General features: G+C 45.9%; 1 protein-coding gene across 24 annotated transcripts; it reads right to left on the bottom strand.

Moving 5' to 3' along the window:
• Positions 1–1,302: 1,302 nt before the first annotated feature.
• On the bottom strand, positions 1,303–21,183 carry GREP1 (glycine rich extracellular protein 1). 24 transcript variants are annotated; one of them, XM_072602711.1, is made up of 31 exons: positions 20,981–21,179; positions 20,723–20,782; positions 18,656–18,712; positions 18,252–18,284; positions 16,230–16,259; positions 15,836–15,895; positions 15,611–15,640; positions 15,264–15,317; positions 14,405–14,437; positions 14,102–14,143; positions 13,860–13,892; positions 13,393–13,446; positions 12,523–12,564; positions 12,256–12,288; positions 10,249–10,302; positions 9,289–9,378; positions 8,453–8,482; positions 8,175–8,219; positions 7,997–8,050; positions 6,849–6,878; positions 6,557–6,589; positions 6,355–6,408; positions 5,531–5,560; positions 5,403–5,432; positions 5,167–5,223; positions 5,008–5,052; positions 4,813–4,863; positions 4,346–4,480; positions 2,318–2,362; positions 1,805–1,858; positions 1,303–1,585 (listed from the first exon to the last, which is right to left on the bottom strand). In XM_072602711.1, the coding sequence occupies exons 1-31, from the start codon at positions 21,045–21,047 to the stop codon at positions 1,560–1,562; spliced, it is 1,491 nt and encodes a 496-aa protein (XP_072458812.1). In that variant the 5' UTR covers positions 21,048–21,179; the 3' UTR covers positions 1,303–1,559. The 24 variants fall into 24 exon arrangements, with proteins under 24 accessions (XP_072458812.1, XP_072458856.1, XP_072458822.1 ...); XM_072602755.1 differs by lacking the exon at positions 6,355–6,408 and having other exon boundaries at positions 20,981–21,183; XM_072602721.1 differs by lacking the exon at positions 5,531–5,560 and having other exon boundaries at positions 20,981–21,182.
• Positions 21,184–21,192: the final 9 nt, after the last annotated feature.

The raw sequence follows: 21,192 nt of genomic DNA, 5'->3' as shown, positions 1-21,192 counted from the left end.
TCTCTGCACACCACCACCATCACCATCTTGTCCAGACCATCATCACGTCTCACCTGGGCTAGGGAAGTCCTAGAAATGCCTCTCTACATGTCTGTTGAGTGGTTGCCGGGGGTTACACAGGAATCGATCATAGCAAGGTCTAAACCAAGTCTGATTCAAAGCCAACATTCTTTCCCCTTTGTTATTGTCATCTGTTATTCAGTTCAATAAGCTATACCCAAGGCCTTGTGTTGTTGGGCACTGAAAAGAAGGGGTGGATACAAGGAAGAAATAAAGCACAGTTATAGTTCATAGAATTTAGCAAGGTGGCCCAGTGGATAGAGCACTGGTCCTGAAGTCAGCAAACAATGAATTCAGGTGTAGCCTCAGACAATTTACTGTCTGTGTGATCCTGGGCAAGTCACTTAACCTCTATTTGCCTTAAGCCATTGGAGAAGGAGATGGCAAACTACTCCCGTATCTTTGCCAAGAAAACCCTGACGACAGTATTGTCGTGCTGTGGTCCACAGGGTCACAAGGAATTGGACAATACTCAACAATAAAAAAACAGACCAACTTCCTCATTGTACAAATGAGGAAACAGTCCTAAAGAGGAACAAATGTGTCTTCCCAGAAGTATGTGAACTCCTTGAGTACTGTTTGGGTGAATGTTTTTCATTTTGTCTTTGGATGCTCTGGGCCTAGCACAGGCCAAGCACCTAACTAGGTGTTTGAAGTTAAATGAAGTAATTTCCTTATTCTTAAGGCATTTGCCATCTGTTAATGGGGATAAAACTGATTGTGGGATTAAGTTCCTCATAGATATGGAACAAGAGGAAGTATAAGGTTAAATGAGACCAGTAGCAAAGGCAATGAAGTATTATTATAAGGAGAGTGATCACTCACATTGGGAGTATCAAGGAAGGCTTCATGAAGGAAGAGACCTTGAGCCGTAATTATGTCATCAAAAAGGGCTCCAGATTTGCAGTTAGAAGACCAAATTCTGCCTTTGCCATTTACTGCTTGTGTGACCTTTGGGAAGTTACCAAACCTCTATGAGTTTCTGTTTCTTCATGATCCCTAAGGCTGCTTCCAGAGGTATATCTTAAGAGCTATTTAGGTTCAAAAGAAGGAGAGGCTAATTCTCACTGTTGGGAGCTGAAGCCCAAAGAGGAGGGAATGACTTGGTAAAGTCAATATTATAATTCATTTACTGGAACACCAGAAATAGAATTTAGTTCTTTGGTTCTCATGCTTTCTAGTAGAGCTGTCCCAATCACCTGCTGCCATTCAGTCCCCAGATCAACACACTAGACACCAGAGTCAAAGAACTGAAACCTTTTATTAGCAGGCTCAAGATCTCCTGCTCCTCTCTGCCATGAGGGGCCCCTTATAAGACTGGGTCAAAGGACCAAAGAAGGACCCTCCTGGAGTAGAGGAGAGACTCCCCTCCCAAGGAGCCTGGTTTTTGTTTTGTTTTCTTTTCCAAAAAGCCTGACAGTAGTAAGGCAGCCAGGTTTTAGGCTCCAAGCTCCCCTGGAAAAGTTTCACATTGGGGATCTTGGAGGATCCCTTTAGGTTCAACATTTCCCTGGAGGGCAGCGACCTGCAAAGGTGGAGAAGTGGAGAAGGGTTAGGGCAGTGTTAGACCTTAACCTATCAATGCATACCTCACAGGATGAATGGGAGAATTCCAGGTAGGCTATGTGAGCTTTTTGGGATGGAGGGCACTTGCCACCACTCATATATATAACCATTGGCCTGGCCCTGGTCAGTGGTGCTAAAGGTCAGGGAAGGGAACTATTTATCCCTGAAATAGTCTCACCTCCATAGCCATTTCCCAGGAAGCCATTGATGTTGTGTTTCACATTGGGCCCACCTAAATTGGAGACAAACAACCTCTAATTGGTAGAGAATCCCCACTGATTTCTTCCTCTTATCCAGATATTCTTTCTTCTTATTTTCCAGATTCTTAACCCAATTTCAAGATCCCAAAATAGGATATGGACCCTGAGAACTGTCCTCACAAGGGGTCAGCAGGCAGTCATTGAATGAGCAGTTAGGTGACCCTTGGCCTTTCTGGATGGCATGGAGAGGAGCACCCAAAGAACCTCCTCCACACATCACAATACAGTTTTCATCAACAGCTTCATAGAATACTGAACTTAGGAAACCTTAGTGTCCAACCCCTTCTTTATATAGAGGGAGAAACTGAGACTCATAAATGGGAAGGAACTTGTGCAGGGTTACACATCCTGATAATTAGTGGAAGAGCTAAGTATCTTTTTTTCTGATGCCCAGTTCAGTGTTCTCTCCAATACAAGATCCCTTCACTTACCATAAGTCCCAGGGACTGGCTCTGCTCTTAACTGACCATAGAGACCTGAAAGTTAGCAAGAGACAGAAAGAGGGAGGAAAATAGTGAGGGGAATATGCTATATGAAGAAGAAGGGTGCCTTTTCCCTGGTGTATTCAGACTGGAATTCAGCTACACTATGGCAGGGACAGAAAGAGAAGCTAGTGTGCTTCCTGCTGTCAGGAATTTACTGCCTAGTTGGGAAGACGAGATGAGCACACACCCAACACACACACACACAAGACAGTATGTGCAAGTGTTAAGTAATGTGGAACAAATAGTAAGTGCCCTGGGAGGCAGCTAGGTGGTATAGTGGCTAGCGTACTGACCTTGGAATTGGGGAGTCCAGACTACAAATTCCACCTCAGCTACTTACTCTCTCAGCCTTAGTTTCCTCGTCTAGAAAATGAAGATAATAGTAAAACCTACCTCCTAGGGTTGTTGTGAGGATCAAATGGTATATGTAAAGTGCTTTGCAAATGTTAAAGCAGTGACAGTATTATTAGTGCAGAGTAGGGGGTGATTAATGTGGGCTGGGGTGGGATTGGAGAAAGCATAACTTGAGCTGAGACTTGAAGGATGGATAGATTTTAGAGAGGAAATCAGGGAGTAAATTCCAAGGTGGGGGAATGGGTGGTAGTGGTGGTAGCTTAGCACAGTGCTTGGCACTTAATAAAGGCTTGTTAACTGACAAAAGCAGTAAGTTTGATATGTGTGGGGGCTATGAGAACATCACCAACCAACTCAGAGGTCACCCAGTAAAGCAATCCTCTTATCTTGTATTTGGAGAACCCAAGACCCAGACCTAAAGAGGAATGGATTTGCTGAAGGAGAGTCAGTAGTAGGAAGCAATGAGTAGAACCCAAATCTCCTGTCATATACAGTGGTAGGGTCACAGAGCTTGAAGGAACCAGATTCTCTCATCCAAATAACCTTATTTAACTGGAATAAAGAGGCCCACAGAAGCAATGTAACTGGGTAGAAAGTGACAGAGCTGACACGAATTCAGAACCTCTGTCTTCCGTTTCAGAGGATTCCAAAGTCCAGGGGTACTAGCCCAACACTCATCTGCTCCACATCATTGTCTCCCTCTAGTGGGAGATAAGTTTAAAGAGGTAGACCACAGCAACTTGGGTTTAGATTGGAAGTTTTGGATCTGGATCGTTTCATCAAATAGGGAACCCCAACGCTATAGAATGTTCCTTCCTAAGAGAACCTTGGAAAGAGGTTGGAAAGAAAAACAGCTGGAAAGAGAAGATGAGTTGGGTTGTAGGAAGTTGAGGCTGGTAGCCTGTACAGGATTGATTGAAGGGTACTGAGACTGAACCCTATCTGTGTTCCCCATGACTAGACACCAAGGGTCTGGCTAGCCTCATCATTATAGGAGACAGAGACAGAAAAAGAAAGGGGTAGCAGGTTGTCACCCCCAATGGAGGGAACTTTTGTCTTTTGATTTCCTTTTTGTTTTCAGGGGGTGGGGAGTGAGTCCAGCCCTGAGCCAGCAGAACCACTCGACTGAGCATTGAATGAGATCTGTGGAGAACTAGAAGGACAGAATTCAGGGGGTAACCTCCATGGGAATCCTGTTTTCTAGCCTTTGCTCCTCTCCAGGACTTAGGTATTTAGGTTCTCACACTAAACAATCAACAAGCATAGTGCAATGAAAAGTGTCACTGGATTGTAAGCTCCTTGAGGATAGGAACTTTCATTTGCCTCTTTTAGCACAGTACCTGACACATAGCTGATACTTCATGTTTATTGAATGTCTGGATTTGGACTCAGAGGACCTGAGATAGAATTCTGGTTCTGCCACCTACTACCTATGTGGTCTAGAGTAAGTCCCTTAAACATTCTGTGCCTCAGTTTTCCTATTTGTATAATGAGAGGGTTGGACTAGATGGTATCTGAGGTCCTTTACAGTCCTAAATCTATAATCCTGTGAAACACATACACACGGCCACACAATAAATCTGCAAACTTTCCCAGAATCCAGCCAAACATGTATATTACCTGGCGGGCTTCCATCTGCAGGGTAGGAGCCTGTGCCTACCCCATTTCCATTGTCATACTTAGCTGTCTTGGCCCCAGAGTCTGAACCTCCAGGGAGAAAGGGGACTCCCTGAGTACCAAAGGAGCTGGCCCCACCTGTGAGAGAAGAGAACTGGTTGAACATCCCAAAGATCCCTGCTACTGCTACGGCCAGGATTCCCTGCTGTATTGTCATGGAAATAGCACTGAGAATTAGTCAGGAGACCTGGACTCTTTGCCTAAATTTCTGTGTGACTGAGAGTTGTTCTCTCTGTCTGCATCTCCCTTTCCTCATACCTATAGGGCTGTTTCCAGACCTAGATCCAGCGAGAGAATGGATCTGAAAGAGCTTTGTAAAAACACTATACAAGTGCTTGTATCTCTCAGGCACCACCACCTTCTTCACCTTGTCTTGTTAGGAGCTGCCTCCTGGGGCCCTTGTTTCTTACCATTTTCATATAGGGAAGATTTAGGGTATCCAGGCCCCTCAGCTCCATATCCTGCAAGAGACTGGTGTTAACTTCTCCCACCTCATTAATCTTCCCATCTGGCACTACCAGCCCATTCCTTCAAAGAATGTTTTCTCCCCTCTCGTTCTCCTCTCAAGCTCCCCTAGGACATTTTCATTCTTATTCCAGAATTACCATCACTGTAGCCATTGGCTGGATAACTTCCAGCCCCAAGGAAACCTAGGGAGGAACAAGGAAGGTCAGTCAAGCAGGCTGGAGAGAAATTAGGGGTAGTGTTCTAGAGTTCAACACCCAACCTACCACCCCCTCCAACTCCTCTCCCCTTTGCCTCACCTGCTTGCTGGGCCCTGACCTCAGGAAAGGTTCCAGCTCCCAGTCCATTGCTATAAACTGTGGGAAGAAAGGAGATAGAGCTGTAACTTATCCCTGTATAATTCATCCCTTGTTGGGGACAGAGAGATAGGACGATATGGTAGGAATAAAGAAGATGATCGAGAGAGATTGAGACAACAATAGAGAGAAACCAGCAGACAGGGACAGATCCCAGAAAGACCCGAAGAGAAGTTTACCTGCTTTTTGAGCTTTCACACCACCTAGGCCTGAGGAAGAGACGGAATAACTCAGGACTCAGAATTTTAAACTCTTCCATCCCTCTGGGAGTCCAATCTCCCAACCCTTGTCCCTAATCCCTCCTCACCTACTCCAAAACCATTTGGGATCCCAAACCCTGCAGGCAGAGAACAAGTTAGGTAATGAACTAACAGTATTTATTAAGCACCTACTATGTACTAGGCACTGGAGATATAAACACAAAGAATGAGATAATCCCTATTCTCAAGTATCTTACATTCTATTAGAAGAGACATATACATGTATAGATATATTCAGAATAAATATAAGGGAGTTAGGAAGGGAAAGCATTAGCAGTTACTGGGGAGAAGAGGGGGAGTATCAGAGGCTATTAGAGAAATTAGTGTCTTTGAGAAGGGAATCTGGGCAAAGGGTTAAGGGGAATGAGATTAGGTTTGCTTGGATGAGATTGGGTGTGACTGGAGATGAGGGGATAGATGAGCCTGGGAGAATATATAGTGAGGCCTGTAATATATCCCTTATCCACCCCCTCTCCTGTCTTTCTCATACAAAGAAAGAGATCCATGGATCTTTTTAATTTTACAAGGGAACTTAGAGATCATTTAATCTCCCCCTCCCTGCCCCACCACCATTTTACAATGAAAGAAGTAAAAAGAACTTGCCCATAGTTATACAACTAGCTAGTGGCAGAGCTAGTTCTAGAACCCAAGTTCCCTGTATTTCTGGTCTAGGCCCTTTCTCGTGTGCTATAACTTTTTCAAGGTGAAGAAGGATTGGGATCCCTACTCTGAACTTCAAGTTCTATTGGACTCCATCACCTCTCAGAACTCTGCAGCTCCACCTAGTCCTATCCCCACCCCAGGGCTGTTCTCTAGGTGGATTCACTTATCTGGAATCTGGCCCTACCCTTGCCTACCGATCTCCTCTCACCTGGCTGCAGCCCAGTCTCTGGGAAAGCACCTGCTCCCAATCCATTTCCATAGCCTGAGAAGACAGATTTGTTGATGGGATGGTGGGAAAGCCCTGGGAATCCAGCTTCTCCATTCTACACCATCCCCTTCCCTGAAGGCAATGAGACCCATGAACGGAGGAGTGGGAAGAACACCTGGAGAGTCAATGGGAGAGGTCTCACCTGTTTTCTGTGGTTTGGCTCCTCCTCTAAGACCTAAGAGATGAGAGAAAAGAGATTGGGAAGAAAATGAATGGGACTTGGACCAGGGGTAGGGAACCTGTGGCCCCAAGGCCACATGTGGTCCTCTCGGTCCTCAAGTACAACCGTTTGACTGAATCCAAACTTCTTTGGAAGGGTTGCACTTAAGGATCGAGAGGGCCACATGTATCCTTGGGGCCATGGGTTCCCCACACTTGATTGGTTCCTCTGGTCCCTCCTAGAAGTTAGGCCTCCCTCCCTCCAATCCCCTTACCTGCTCCATAGCCATTCATGGCACCATAGCCTGCAATAGAAAGAATAAGGGAGTCAAGGACGGGTGAAGTTGTGCCCTAGGAAAGGGGTGAATGGCACTACTGGGGCTATGTGTGATTGAGGACAAAGGAACATTGTTGCTGTGGTTTGAGTGGGTAGTCTATGCTACTGGGGTGAATGGATTCTTGTTTTCATCTTTGCTGTAGTTTCTAGGCCCAATCCCTGCCCAAGCATTCAAACAGCCTTCACCTAAAGACGTCTGAGTGGAAACTCAGATCGCTTTGAGATCGCTCTGACTTAGAAAGGTTCTCCTTACAGGTGGTAGCTACCTCTCTGCCCCTTCTCCGCTCTGGTATGAAGCGAACAGGCCAGATCCCACTCCTATCCTAGGGAAGGCAGCACAGTACATGGGAAGAGCACCAACATTGGGGCTGGAGGAACTGAGATCAAATCCCATATCTGACACATACTAGCTGGCCCTAGGCAAGTTCCTTCACCTCAGTTTCCTCCTCTGTAAAAGGAAGAGGTTTAGCTAGCTATACTTTGAGATCTCTTTTAGATTTAAGTCATTAAGGGAAATTCGCACTATGTGACCTGAAGTAAATCACTTCCCATCTCTGGGTCTCAGTTTCCTCCCCTGTAAAAAGCAGGGGTTGAACCAGATGATGTCTTCAAGTCTGACTGGCCCTAATATTATATATTATAACATGCTGTATTTTCAGATTTTCTTTGGGCTCTGGCATTATGTGTTCCAATGTCTCTTTCAGCTCTAACATTCTATAGTCTAAGGTCGTTTTCATGAGGCTAAAAGAGGAAGATAAGAAAGAACCAACTCAGATCAGTTTTCTTTCCTCCCAGTCCCAGCCCAACTTCTCTTCTAGATTTCGGGAATCTCACTTTCAAGATTGCAGTTTTCCCCGTGAAAGTTTGTTTTTTCTCAAACCCAAGTTTGTGCTTCCCTTCTCCCTAATCTGGGGGCCCTGCTAGCCTTCCCTTTGTCAACATTAACAAAAAAAAGAGAAATGCTGTCACACAGGAAGAAAATTAGTTAAGTTAAAGCACCGACTCCTTTCTTCCTCCACCCAAGATCCACAGTCTGTCCCCAGCATCTTTCCTCAGTCCAGGCCTTTGGTCCCCAGTTCCCCTCACCTGGTTGAATCCTGGCTCCTGGAAAGGGTCCAGCTCCAAGCCCATTTCTGAGTCCTGAGGAGAGATAGTTTGGTGAGGTTAGGGCATGTGAAGGATGGGGAATTCCAGGAGAGAAAAGAGGAGGGAAGAAGGAAGGAGGGAGAGGCAATTTGGGAGAAACAGAGAAAAGACTCGCTACCTGTTTTTTGAGTCTTCAATCCATCTTCAAGGCCTAGGGGAGAAACTAGAAAGGAAGAAAAGGGACTCTGAGTGAAGTCCAACTGCCCATCTTAAGCGTGTATGAGAATAGAGTTTAGGGCATGTTTGCCATAAGAAGCTGCCTCTGGACCTCAACTATATCTCAGTCATAGTGTCCCTCCTTCACTTAAGCAATTTCTAACCTTCCCCTCCCAGGAAGATAGCTGACTTCCTCTAACTCCCAATATCCTCCTTACCCCCTTTCCTCTATACCCTTACCTGGTCCATAGCCATTCTGAGCCCTCAGACCTATAGGGAGAAAATAAATTAAAACATAATGTGATAAGAAGAGAAGAGGACCCAAAGAGAAAAACAGACAGAAGACAGAGACGGGATCATAGCTCATGAGAGAGGGGAAATAGGACACAGGAAAAGGAAAGTGGAATCAGAGAATCCAAAATAGATGTTACATGGCTAGTACGGAAATATGTTTTGCATGACTTCACATGTATAATCAATAACCTTAAGGGATGAAAGGGAGAGAATTTGGAACTCGAAATTTAAAAAAATGTTAAAATTTTTTACATGTAATTGGGCAATATTTAATTAAATAAACAAAAATATATTAATAATTTTAAAAAATAGAATGTCAGAGCAAGAAATGTTCTTAGAACATAGAATGTTAGATCTGAAAGTGACCTTAGACCAAATAATTCAGCATGTCAGAGCTAGAAAGCACCTTAGAATATAGAACATAGACTACTGATCATAGAACATAGCATGTCAGAGTTGCAAGGGGCCATAGAACTTATTAGATGTGAAAGGTGCTTAAGAATCATCTAGTCTAGCCCCCTTATTTTATAGAGGAGAAAATAAGCCCAGAGAAGGGAACTGTCTTGTCCAAAGCCATGTAATAAGTTAGGGGTAGGATTAGAATTTCAGTCTCCTGGCTTCTAGCCTAGCCATCTGGGGAGTGTGCCTGGGGGAATAAGAGACATGAAGGTATGTGGCACTAAGGATAGATATAGAGATTGATATAGATGATGATGTAAAGCTGATGGGAGGGAGAGAATATGATTCCTCCTCAGTCCCCCACTCCCAGATTCCACACCCACCTCCTTTTTCTGAGGGACTCCCTGTTGCAGGCCCTACTCCATTGGGAGGCCTAGGAGGAAGAGCTGAAGTGGAGCCCCCATTACAGGGACCTGGAGGGGGGAGGAAAAACAAACAGGAGCCAAACTAACTTCTGTCCCATAGCTCCCTAAATACCTTAGTTTCAGCTCCTTGCTGGAACTTGCTGGAAACAAGGAACCTCACTTCCTAGATCCAACTTCTCTTACCCTATCCTGTCCTATCCTGACCAAAATCAGGTGGCATGTTCCTTAATAACCTGTTCTCTCTCAAAGCAAGATATCTTTGTTCATGAGTTTTGGATTCTTACTATCTTCTTCATGGATATTGATAAGGTCAAGGGTGAATAAGTGATATTCTGTCTAATAGAAATATGACTGAGATCTGAACTGGGATTAAGATCAAGATCAGGTTTGGGACCAAGATGGAGATCGGTATCAGAAATAGGGCTAAGTCTGGGATCAATATTGGGATAGAGGTGGAGATTTAAGTTTGGATTGAGATCGGTTACAATCAGGGCTGATATCCAGTTGGATCACCATTGAGCACGGAGCCCACAATAAATGGGGAGCAGGGCTGGAGTTGAGATTGGTTAGGTTGCTGGAGGCCTCCAGGGTTAGACAAGGGAGCCACATGGTGCTGGGTCACAGTAGGGGTTGGGGTCAGAGCTGTAAGCTATCATTATGTCCCCTCCTCACTTGTCTTACAGGGTTCAGGACTTGTTCCTATGGTGGTCCCTGAAGTGCATTTAGGAGAATGTGTCTGGTGGAGCCCAGGGAAGGCATCAGCTCTCTCATGCCTACGTCTTACCATCATCTTGGTCCAGGTTTCTAAGTCCCAGACCTCTACTCTCTTCTGTTGTATTCAGGGCATGATATTTGAGGGTCCTAGCCTCATTATTCCCCTTCCCAGAATCCAAATGTCTGGAACTCAGATCCCCTTACCTGGCTGAGCTCTGGCTCCTGGGAAGGCCCCAGGTTCTAGACCATTCCCATTTCCTGAAGAGACAGATTTTGGCAGTTAAATTGAGGAGGAGGCACCAGGGGTAGAGGGTGGGGAGAGATGCAGATAAGGATAAAGGCACACACAGAGACCTGCCAAAACTGGGAAGTCTCACTTGCTCTCCGAATTTCAGTCCCTGCTCCAAAGACTGGTGGAAATATATACAGAGGAGAGGTAAGGGAAGTCCTCTATGTGGTAGATAACTCACTCATCTTTTCTTCTTCCTCAGTTCAACACCTGCATCCTAGACAAGGGTGGGGAACCTGCAGCCTGGAGATCACATATGGCCCTCTAGGTCCTTAAGTGCGGCCCTTTGACTGAATCCAAACTTCACAGAGCAAATCCTTTCATTAAGGGGCCACATTTTACCCTTCCTCATAAGCTTTCCCTCCTTCTCTGGGCCTTAGCTAGTGCAAGGCCTATAACACAGAAGGCAGAAGGAGGGAAAGAGGTGGAGAGAAGCGCTCTAGAGCAAAGAGATTGTGGAGAAGTGCTCTGGGGCAAGAAGAATTTGGGGAGTGGGTTATGAGGTAAGGTGTTTAGAGGGATTCTAAAAGACTTAGCTAGCTTTCTGAGCTGGGCTCCAAGAATCTTTATTCTGTCTAAACTTGAGCTCTCCCCAAACCTAGGACAGCGCTCCACATAGAGTAGGGGCATATTAATAAATATTTGTTGAATGAGTAAACAAACAAATAATGAACTAGGAGATCTAAGATGCAAAGAGTTGTGGAAAACAGCTTTGGAGAAAAGAGGGATTTGAGGAAATCAACTTTGGGAGAAGTTTGGGAAGGAAAAAGAAATCAGATAGGTAAAGATAGCAGGAGACAGAGGAAAGACTGCAGAAGGCAAAGAGGTAGAGAGAGCCTGGGACAGAGAGAAACAGAACAGGGAGCCTCCCAAATAGGCTTTCACTTTCTTTCCATTCACAGGGCCATCCTCTTGGACTATTGCAATGGCCACCCAATTCACCTGCCCAATTCACCTCCAATCAAAGCACAGGCCTGACCATGACACTTACCTGCTCCACAAACTCTAGGAACTCCTTATTACTTTTATCTTCAAATACAAGCTCTTGTTTGACATTTAAATTCCTTTAGAACCTGAATCCAAACTACCTTTTTAGGCTTGCTATACATTACTTCCTTTCACAAACTCTTTAGTCCACTCAAACTGACCTTCTTGCTGTGACCCACAAATGACAATCCATCTTGCTTCTCCCCTCATGCCTGGAGTGCCCTCCCTCCTGATCTCTGCTTCTCAGAATCCCTAGTGTCCTACAAAGCTCCACTAAAGCACCACCTCCTACATGAGACCTTCCTGATCCCCTCAACAGGGAATGTACCTCCTTCCCCAAATTACCTCACCCTCTATGTATGGTGTTCTCTCTCTCTCTCTCTCTCTCTCTCTCTCTCTCTCTCTTTCTCTCTCTCTCTCCCTCTCTTTCTCTCTCTCTCTCCCATCTCTTATTCTATCTCTTCTCCCTCTCATTCCTCTTGTCGTCTCTCCTCTCATCCTTTTCTCTCTTCTCATCTCTTTTTCTCTCTTCTCTCTTTTTCTATCTCTTCTCGATTTCACTTTTCTTACTATTTCTCATATCTCCTCTCTCTTTCATTTCTCATATTGTCTCTCTCCTCTCTCATCTTTCCTCTATCTCATTGTCTCTCTCATCTCTTTTTCTTTCTTCTCTCTCTTTCTCTCTCTGCAATGTTGTTCCGCTGAGAGAATAAAAGCTCCTCTTGGGAAGGGACTTTCACTTCTGTGTTTTCATCCCTAGAATTTGGTCCAGTGCCAGGCACAAAGTAGGCAATTAATAAATGCTTGATTGAGTAATAGAAAAGACAGAGATAGAAGCATCAGGAGACACAAAGAGAGATTATAGGAGGCAGAGAGGAAAAAAAAAAAAGAGACATACAAAGGGAGATACCCAGAGACAGAGAGAGAGGTCTTACCAGCTTTCTGAGGCTTGGTGCCTGCTCCAAATCCTGGGGACAGACCAAGAAGAGAATGAGTGGGAGTAAACCTCAGTTCTTGACTCCTCAAACCCTTCCTTCACTCCCACCAACAGCATTCCCCCTTAGTTCTTCCTCTAGGGGCCCCCTGTCCTTTCCAAACACAAAGTCTCAGACCTTTTTATCTCATTTCAATTCTTACTCTCCTTTCATTCTGACAGCCCAACTCCATAAAAACCAGTTATTACAACCCTCAGTTCCCCTCACCTGTCTGAACGCCCACTCCAGGAAAGGCCCCATTTCCATATCCTGGAGAGACAAGTTGGTGGGGAAGAAAGTATTGGAATTTAGGGAAAGAGATGCTAAAAAGAAGAGATAAAGACAGGGAGAGACAAAGGGACCATCCTGGTCTCTGACCTATTTGATTCCTAGCCATTCTGAGCCCTGAGTCCTTCAGTGAGGAATGGGGTAAGGCCAAGTTGCAGCAGAGGTAGGCTGAGAGGGATCTGGTTGTGGGACTAAAGGTCTGATGGTTAGTGTTTCAACTGGGTCTGGTGACCTAGCTTGGAGTGGGGGAAGGGAATTGGGAAAAGGATAGAGTTTGGGGCTAGAACTGAGAAACAGGCCTCTGTTCCTTGGTTCTGGATGAGATTAAGAGATAATACCCCAATGACTTGTTCACCAGTAGAACAAAAATTTCTTTATGCAAGGGTTTTTTCATTTTGTCTTTGTATCCCCAAAACCCAGAATATTGAGGTGCTTAATAAATGCTTGCAGACAGAAAAGCAAACACACAGAAGATGCTCATTTTTAGGGGGTTGCCTTTCCTTCTTTTGGTCTTTTTTTTTTTTTAAAGGCAATCAGGGTCACTCAGCTAGAAAGTGTCTGAGGTCATACTTGAACTCAAGTCCTTCTGACTCTAGGACCAGTACTCTGTTCACTGTTCCACCTAGCTGCCCCTGTCCTTTTCTTCGTAAGCTCAAATTTCCTATCATCCAGTTCTGCTCCTGGTACTTCCCACCCCCTATTCAACCTCCACTCTGACTACAAGCAACTTGTCTACCAATCATCACAGCTTCCTTGCCCCTCCTTCTATCCTATTGAGAAACCAGGAATCCCTCCCCTAGTTCATATCACCTGGCTGGGCTTCAGCCCCTGGAAAGCCCCCAGCTCTCAGCCCGTTCCCATATCCTAGAGAGACAGAGACAGAGAGAGAGAGAGAGAGAGAGAGAGAGAGAGAGAGAGTAAAATGATTGCTCTTGAGAACAGAGTGATGGGGTTTAGAATTGCTGGAGTGAGAACTAGACCTTTTGGGGGAGTTGTCAGGGACAGCGATGGGGAAGGAGCTATATGACCTGTGCCCCAGCCCTACCTCTACCTCCTGAAATAGCCCAGGTCTTATCATCATAGGAGATCTGTACAGCCAACTTTTCAAGTGTATTCCAAAAGAAGTGAGTGGGAAAAAATTTCAGACTACAGTCTAGGGGTTGAGGAGAAGGAGGAAAACCATGGTGATGGGGCAGGAAAGAGATAACAACAGCCACAGAAATAGGGAGAGTCCAAGTTAGGAAGGCAGACAGACATGAAAGACAGAGAGGTCTTACCTGCTTTCTGAGGCTTCATTCCCCCTCCTAGCCCTGAAGGGGAGGGTTGGGGAGAAGACAAGGACATTGAGAAAGGACTGACATTGCCCCTTCTCCCCTCTTGGGATCCAGGATGGATCCTTCCCCAACCCTTGCTCCTCTCCACCAGAACCTACCATCTCGTTCTCCAACTCCTAGATCTCTCCCACCAATTCCTACTACCCTCTGATGACTCAGTTATTACAACCCTCAGTTCCCCTCACCTGTCTGGACTCCCATTTCAGGGAAGGCCCCATTGCCATATCCTGGAGAGACAAGTTTGTGGGGAAGAAAGTACTGGAATTTAGGGAAAGAGATGTTAAAAGGAAGAGATAAAGACAGGGAGAGCCAAAGGGAAAAAGAAAAGAAAGAGAAAGAGACAAGGGCAAAGAGATGCAATGAGAATCAGGGATAGAGAAGGACAGATACAAAAGAGACTATATAGGTCAGGGATTTGCTGAGACGGAGGATACAGAGGGAGATAGCTGAAGGGGACAGAGATAAAGAGATCATAGGAGAAATCTGACCTGGTTTCTGAGGCTTGGTTCCAGCTCCAAGGCCTGGGGAAAGAGGATGGTAAAGCTGAGAGAAATCTGCCCTGCCTATAGTCTTTAAGCTTCCTCCAGCAACCCAAACAACTGTCCCTCAGGTTCATTCTGATCCTCCCTATCTGTTTCATAGTCATTCTTAATTTCATACCCTATGGAAAGGGGAAAAAGTAGGAAGTTGGAAGATAGTAGGGGTTCAAGTGCTACTGATCTGAATCCAGAGCCTGCCTATCCCAAGGGGTTTCTGAAGCTTCAGCCCAAATGAGAACCCCCGGGAGAAGAGATAGAGAAGGCCAAACTATCCATGGTGGGGGGATCCACATAAATCCATTCTCCATCCTCTCTGTCTTCCTAACCCACACCTCCTAGAGACCCTACCAAACCCATTCATGCAACATTCCTGTCTGGGAAGAGTCCTGATCTGGGAGCTGTGAGACCTAGCTCTAATCCTGAATCTTGACTTGACTACTTTCCAGTTGTGTGGCCTCAGGCAGACCCTTTTTGGGCCTTAACATCCCCAAAGGTTCAATGGGTGTGAATCACATGTGTACTGTGGGATTCCTAAATTCAGACCCTGCTCCAGAGAGAATCCTAAGGATAGTGTTAAGGGAGGAAGGAGGAAGGGAGGGGAGTATAGAGTTCAGGCCTAATGAAGAATGAACATTCCTTCTTAAATACCAGTTTTTATGCCCTGCCCCCTTCTAGCTCTCTGCTCCCTAGATTCTCCACAACAATGCCTAACACAAGTAACCTGACTGAGCCCTAAATCTTATCAGTGCTTCCTAATATCCTTCAGAAAACTCAGGCAATCCCAGGCCCCAGATCCATGTTTCCTCACCTGACTGGGCTCCAGCTCCTGGGAAAGCCCCATTACCCATTCCATTTCTATATGCTGAGACATAGAGGGAAGAGTGTGTTATGGGACTTTCAGGGAGCAGAGAGGTTTTAGGCCAGAGGAAGAAACCCTGGGAGAGAAAGTACCAAGAACTTCCACCCAGAGCCCAGGAGAATAGGGATCTGCTTGGCTAAGCCCAGCATGGGGAGGTTAGGGAAAGGGGTAGGAGTGGGCAGATACTGGGGTCATGGGATTACCCTGTGGAAAAAAGAGACAGAAAGGGAGAGACAGAACAGACAAGAAGGATAAAACAAGGAGGGAGACAGAAAAAGGATACAGAAAGACCTCACCTGCTTTCTGAGGTTTCCCCCCACCAAGGCCTGGGGAGAGACAATGGAGAGGTTGAGAAGTAGATTATGGTTCTCTCCCATCTTGCTCTCCAAGAATTCAGGATCCAGCCCCAAACCCCTGGTCTTTCCCACTGGAACCCAGCAGACATCCTCCATTTCTCATCTCTAACCACTCTCCTCTTGCTCTCTGAAAGCCTAGACATGCCAGCCCTTAACTCCCCACACCTGGCTGGGCTGCAGCTCCAGCTCCAGGGAAGATTCCTGCTCCCAGTCCATTCCTGTATCCTAGAAAAACAAAACTGTTTAATAACTGCATTATTGAGGAGAGAGGAAATACTGAGATACAGGGGAGCCACTGAAGTGATGGAAGCAGGGAGAGACAGAAGAAGAAATAGAGAATAAAAAGGTTTTCTCATTTTCTTTCCTAGTTTCCATTCTCATCCTCCTCCCCCCACCTCCACCCTGGACCCTCAGGAAAGACAGGAGAGACTGAGAGGAATGTAGGCCTTTCATCCCCTACTCCAACACCCCTGGAATGCAAGTATCTGTCCCCTTCCTACACCAGCACCCTCCAGGCATCCATTCGGCCCTCTCTCTACACCATGCTGCCCCTTCTTACCTGCTCCATAGCCATTGTGAGCCCCAGGTCCTGCAGGGGGAGGAGGGACAAGTGAGGCCAGGCTGGGAATGGGGCCATGGGGCAGAATTTAAGGAAGGGTGAGATCAGTAAGGGGTAAGAAGGAATTCTAGAAGCTGGGCTAGTGATGGAGTGATGCACAGAGAATTTGGATCTACACTAAGATACCACCCTAATTCTTGCGGAGGCAAAACTGAGAATGTTGGCTATTTCACCTGACCTTAGACTCCCCCACAAGACAGACAAATACAAACATACAACTGTACAAACATACAGAGGCACACAGAAACTTACAAATATAGAAACAGACACACACTCACTATCTTTAGCTGTAGGGCCTTGGGGTCCAGCCCCTGCTCCATTGGGAGCCCCTGAGCAAGAGATGAGCCAGATGGGGGGCTTGGGAGAAGAACTACCCTAAGGGCTCTCCTCTCTCCAAGAAACCACCAGATATTCCATGTCCCGCCCCCTTTCAATCCTCTCCCCGCCCTCCACCGTTTCCCTACTGAAAGCAGTGTCCTTTCATTTTTCTTTTTCTGGGCTGGAAGCACACAAAGTCTCTCAGAAGGGGGTAAGTTTGGTGGGGAAGGCTAGGGATGGGTTGTGGGCCTTGGGTCCTGGAAACAATTAGCAAATACCTACTGTGTGCAAGTCCTTGTAATAGGTAATGGGGGATACAAATAAAAAAGGAAAATAATAGTAAGAGCTGACACTTTCCACTTTGCAAGCCGCTTTGCTTCCTGTCTCATTGATCCTCACCACAGCCATAGGTGTGATTATTCCATTTACAGAAAAGTCAATTGAGGTTTAGAGGGATTCAGTGACTTATCCATGGCCACACAGCAACTGTTCAAAGCTGAAAAGTTTTGAGTAGAGAAATGATATGAACAGAACTGTGTAGGAGAATTACACCTGAGCCTCCAGGTTAGGAGTAAACAGATTGATGAGTGGTGGGGAGGTATCACATCAACAATAACAAGGTTGTGGAATTGGAGATTCAAAGAATGTCAGAACTGAAAGATAGCTTAGGCATCACTTCTACTGCAGAGAGGAAGTGACTTGCCCAAGGTCACATAGTTAGTAAATGGCAGAGTCGGGACTAGAACCTGAATCTCCTGACTCCCTGCTCAGGACTATTTCTCCTATACCACAGCTGGATCCATTGGGGATGGAAGGAAGGGAAAGGTTTGTCTGTATGTGTGTGTGTATAACTTGTGCATTCTCAACTCTAAACTTCTGATCATGTATGTCATCTCCCACTTCCTCATCCTAATCCTTTTTCTCTTTCAAGGTCCATCTCGAACCCCACCTTTTATTCATTCATTCATTCACTCACTATTGAGTGCCTATTATAGGTGAGATACTTTTTCCAGGAAGCTTTCCCCTTTCCTTCTCCTCTCCCCTCCCTATTATTGTCTAGACAAGTTCTCTGGTACCAACTACACACTGCCTAGAGTCCTATCTTTTCAAATGGAGCTGTCTCCCCAATCCAGAAGGAAGGGCCCCTTTGTCCTCCTTAGCGCATTCAACATCCAGGAGTAGGGCCAAACAGAGAAGAGCTACGGAGTATAACCTGGATTGGATATGCTTTGAGTATACATAATTTGTCTAACATGGATCCTGCTGCTACCCCCACCTCTGTGGTAGGGGATGCAGTGGATCGCATTCTAGACAAACTGGGCATGCTTAAAACATGCCCAGCCAGAGTTGCACAAGTAAAAGCTTCTTTTGATCGGCTGAGTTTATTAGAATGAGGAAATGATGGGGGGAAGGGGTTTCTTTGTAAAGGAGATGTTACATACTGAATTCGAGGGATTCCACTGGGACTTTTTCACAACCCAGCTCCAACACCTAACTTCGCCCTGTTCCTGACCTCCTCCACCAGGACTTTACCCTTCTCTCTGAACCCAGGCACCCAACATTCCTTCCCTCTGAAATGATTTCCCTCCCTCCTTTTTAGAACTAGAGCTTTCCTCTTCATTTCCTTCCCACACATTGCCTTACCTGCTCCATAGCCATTTGGCAGTATGCCGTAGCCTGTGGAAAGAGAGGACCAAGATAAGATTAGTCTGGCCAGAAAAAATTCTGGGAGTGAAGCACACAGGAATTAGGATTCCCTTGGGTTGGCAGGGAGGGAGGCTGATTAGAGGGACGACTAGGGTTGCTGGGGCTTGAGCTATGGACCAGTAGGAACAGGGTTAGCATTCAGACTCTGCTCCTAGATGGCTATTGGAATTGGGTGAATATGAAATTCTTGTGCATTTTGTGGGAGAGGATGGGGGGGCAATCCAGGCCTTGAGTCACATGGGAAACCTAGGGGCCATCCATTCCCATGGATGGAAGGGGAAATGACCTTGGGCTCAGAGTCTAAGTGTCTTTCCAGGTCCCTTCCCCTTTACTCTTCTTACCTGCTTTTCCTGGGGGGATCCCAGCTCCAGGTCCAGCCCCTGCACTTGGGGGAACCCCTAAGAACAAAGATGTCAGTGTTGGAGTGAGAAAGTATTCCCTGTTCCCCTTGTTAGCATCTCCAGGACCTATATACTATTGCCTTCCAGAGTCTTGCCCTCCTTTGGGGGAATCTTCCTCTGCTCTTCTAGTCAGTGACCTTTCAAGTCTTTTCTGTAGCCTTCCAAGGAGAGGAGAGATGTTAGGGTAACTGGGCTGAGAGCTAAATCTATCCCTAAAAGCTTGATCCTTGGTGATCCTTGGCCCTCTATGGATCTCAGTTTCTTCATCTGTTAAATGGGGATAATAATCAGCATATGGTACAATAGAAAGAGCACTGGCTCTGGACCTGGGTTCACACCTTGTCTCTGACAATTTCTTCTTGGATGACCTTGGGCAAGTTCCTTTCCTCATCCTGGAGTGGGACAGAGGGTGGCCTAAGTAGCCTCTGAGGTCCTTTCCAATTCTATGACCCTAAGAATCCTTGTCCTACCTTTTCTCTCTCACAGGAGTATTATGAGGATCAGGTAAAATAATGGATGGAAAAACAAATGATGTGCAAAATTTTCCTCCACACCTTCCATATATTCTCTGATTTTCCCAGACTTCTCCCCAACATGGCCCTACTCTCCTCACTAGCCTTCCTCTGCCTCCTTGCCTTTGCTCATAACATTTGCCTTGCCTGGAAGATGCTCCTTCAATCTCTCAGTGTAGTCCTCCCCTCCCCATCTTTGGAGGCCCCAGCTCAGGTTCCCACCTCATCCAGGAAGCTTATCACACACAAGAAGCAAATGATGCTAGGTCTGGGGATGCCCTACAGTAGTTTGTTTTCTGTCTTAGCCCACACTAAGCTCCTTATCAACCCTCCTAAGTAGCTGCAATCTGTAGCATGCTGTAATTATGATCTGTCTGTTATTATGTTTGATTTACTTAGCATGTGAATCTCATCTCCCCAAGGAGACTGCAGACTTCCTTAGAGGAGTGAGCTCCCCTCTTCTAATTTCTTACCTCCTCCCCAAGTGACCATACAAAAGCTGGCAGTGAGGGCCCACAGACCCCAAGGAGTCGGGATGAATTCCAAAGGAACTGGGACTTTTGATAACTTTGTTTCAATAAAATAGCTTTCCTTTGTAATTCTATGTATTTTATTTTCGGCATTTAAAAATATCCTGAGGTATCCATAGGTTCCATATGATTACCAAAGAAGTCCAGGGCAAAAAAAAAAGTTGAGAACCCCCAACCCCCCTAGACTCGGTGAAAGCTAGGGTTGATCTTCCCTCTAAGGCCTATCCATTCCATCTCTAATTCTAACCAATTAAATGCACATTTGTTAAGAGCTTAATATATGTAAGACACTGCTAATATTCTATGTTTTAAGATTCCCTGCGTTCTGATTCCATAGGTCATCAATGTTTAATGGACAGAAGAGCACCAGGGAAAGAAAAAGAGAAGAATACAAGTCTTCTGCTCCCTACTCATCTTTTGGAAAGTCCCTCTAACTAGTTAGTTCTTCATGGTTGCTTTCCCTGAGCCCCACTTCTAGAGGCATTGCTAGGACATGAGAGATATCTGCATGGGTAGTGAAAGGCAGTATGGTATGGTGAGCAGGGACTTGGAATCAGAAGAGATCTGAGTTCAAATCCCACCTCTGACATTTACTTGCCTGTGTGACCTAATCTCTCGGAGGCTCAGTTTCCTCATCATAAAGTGAGGATAATAACTCCTGTAGTACTTACCTATTGGGTTATTGGAAAAATCAAATAAGCTAGCAGCAGGAAAACCTTAAAATACTATACAGGGTGTTCAAAAAATCTGCACTAAGACTTTTGGGATACCCTGTATAAATGTTGGCTTTCTCATTAGTTAAGGGCAATTCTGCTTTTACTCCCACATAGTTAGGGACTGGATTCTTCTTTCTCTACTGAGGGGAAGAAGTGTTCTACCCTAAGAAACAAAGGGCATGGCCCCCCCAGTGTCCCCAAATCACAGCATCTAGTCCCCTGCAACTGGGTGCTGGGAGGGTCACTCACCTTTCATATGGGTTGAGGAAAAGAACCACCCCAGGATGCCATTCCCCTGAGGGGTCAACCCTGGAGGAGAGAGGAATCTGATGATTCAGGGGAAAAGGGGAGCAGAGGCTGCCCCGACAGAAGACTCTAGCTTGTGCAATCTCCTGCCTCCTAGGCCAGGACCTAGGCAGCTGACCTCTCAGCTTAAGCCTTCCTCTCTGGGATCCCCATTACCCTCCCAAGACCCAGGTAACCTTCTGCCCAGTCCCATTCCCTCACCGCCTTGCAGGCTTCCCTGGATCAGACAGAGCAGGAGCATCGAGGTGGGGAAGACCCAGGAGCCCATGATGCTGACAGGAGATTGAAAGGGGCACGGAGTATCTTGGCTCTTTAAATACCCTTTGTGGGCTGTGTCTGCACAAAGTCACATCCTCAGGTCCCTCGACCTCCTTCTAGCTCAGATCACCTCCCCCTCCCTTTTCCCTTTGGCT

The sequence above is a fragment of the Notamacropus eugenii genome, chromosome 1 (assembly GCF_028372415.1).
Source record: "Notamacropus eugenii isolate mMacEug1 chromosome 1, mMacEug1.pri_v2, whole genome shotgun sequence".
Classification (NCBI taxonomy): domain Eukaryota; kingdom Metazoa; phylum Chordata; class Mammalia; order Diprotodontia; family Macropodidae; genus Notamacropus; species Notamacropus eugenii.
The sequence above is the reverse complement of the archived record's forward strand: the minus strand, read 5'-3'. Positions and strand labels throughout refer to the sequence as shown.

Excerpts from the sequence above, each read along its gene's own strand:
- GREP1 (XM_072602711.1), bottom strand. The coding sequence starts at position 21,047 with ATGGGCTCCTGGGTCTTCCCCACCTCGATGCTCCTGCTCTGTCTGATC. Across the intron at positions 15,318-15,610 it reads GGGGAAACCTCAGAAAGCAG|CATATAGAAATGGAATGGGT; the intron begins GTGAGGTCTTTC and ends TCTATGTCTCAG. Across the intron at positions 1,586-1,804 it reads CCTGGGAAATGGCTATGGAG|GTCGCTGCCCTCCAGGGAAA; the intron begins GTGAGACTATTT and ends CCACCTTTGCAG.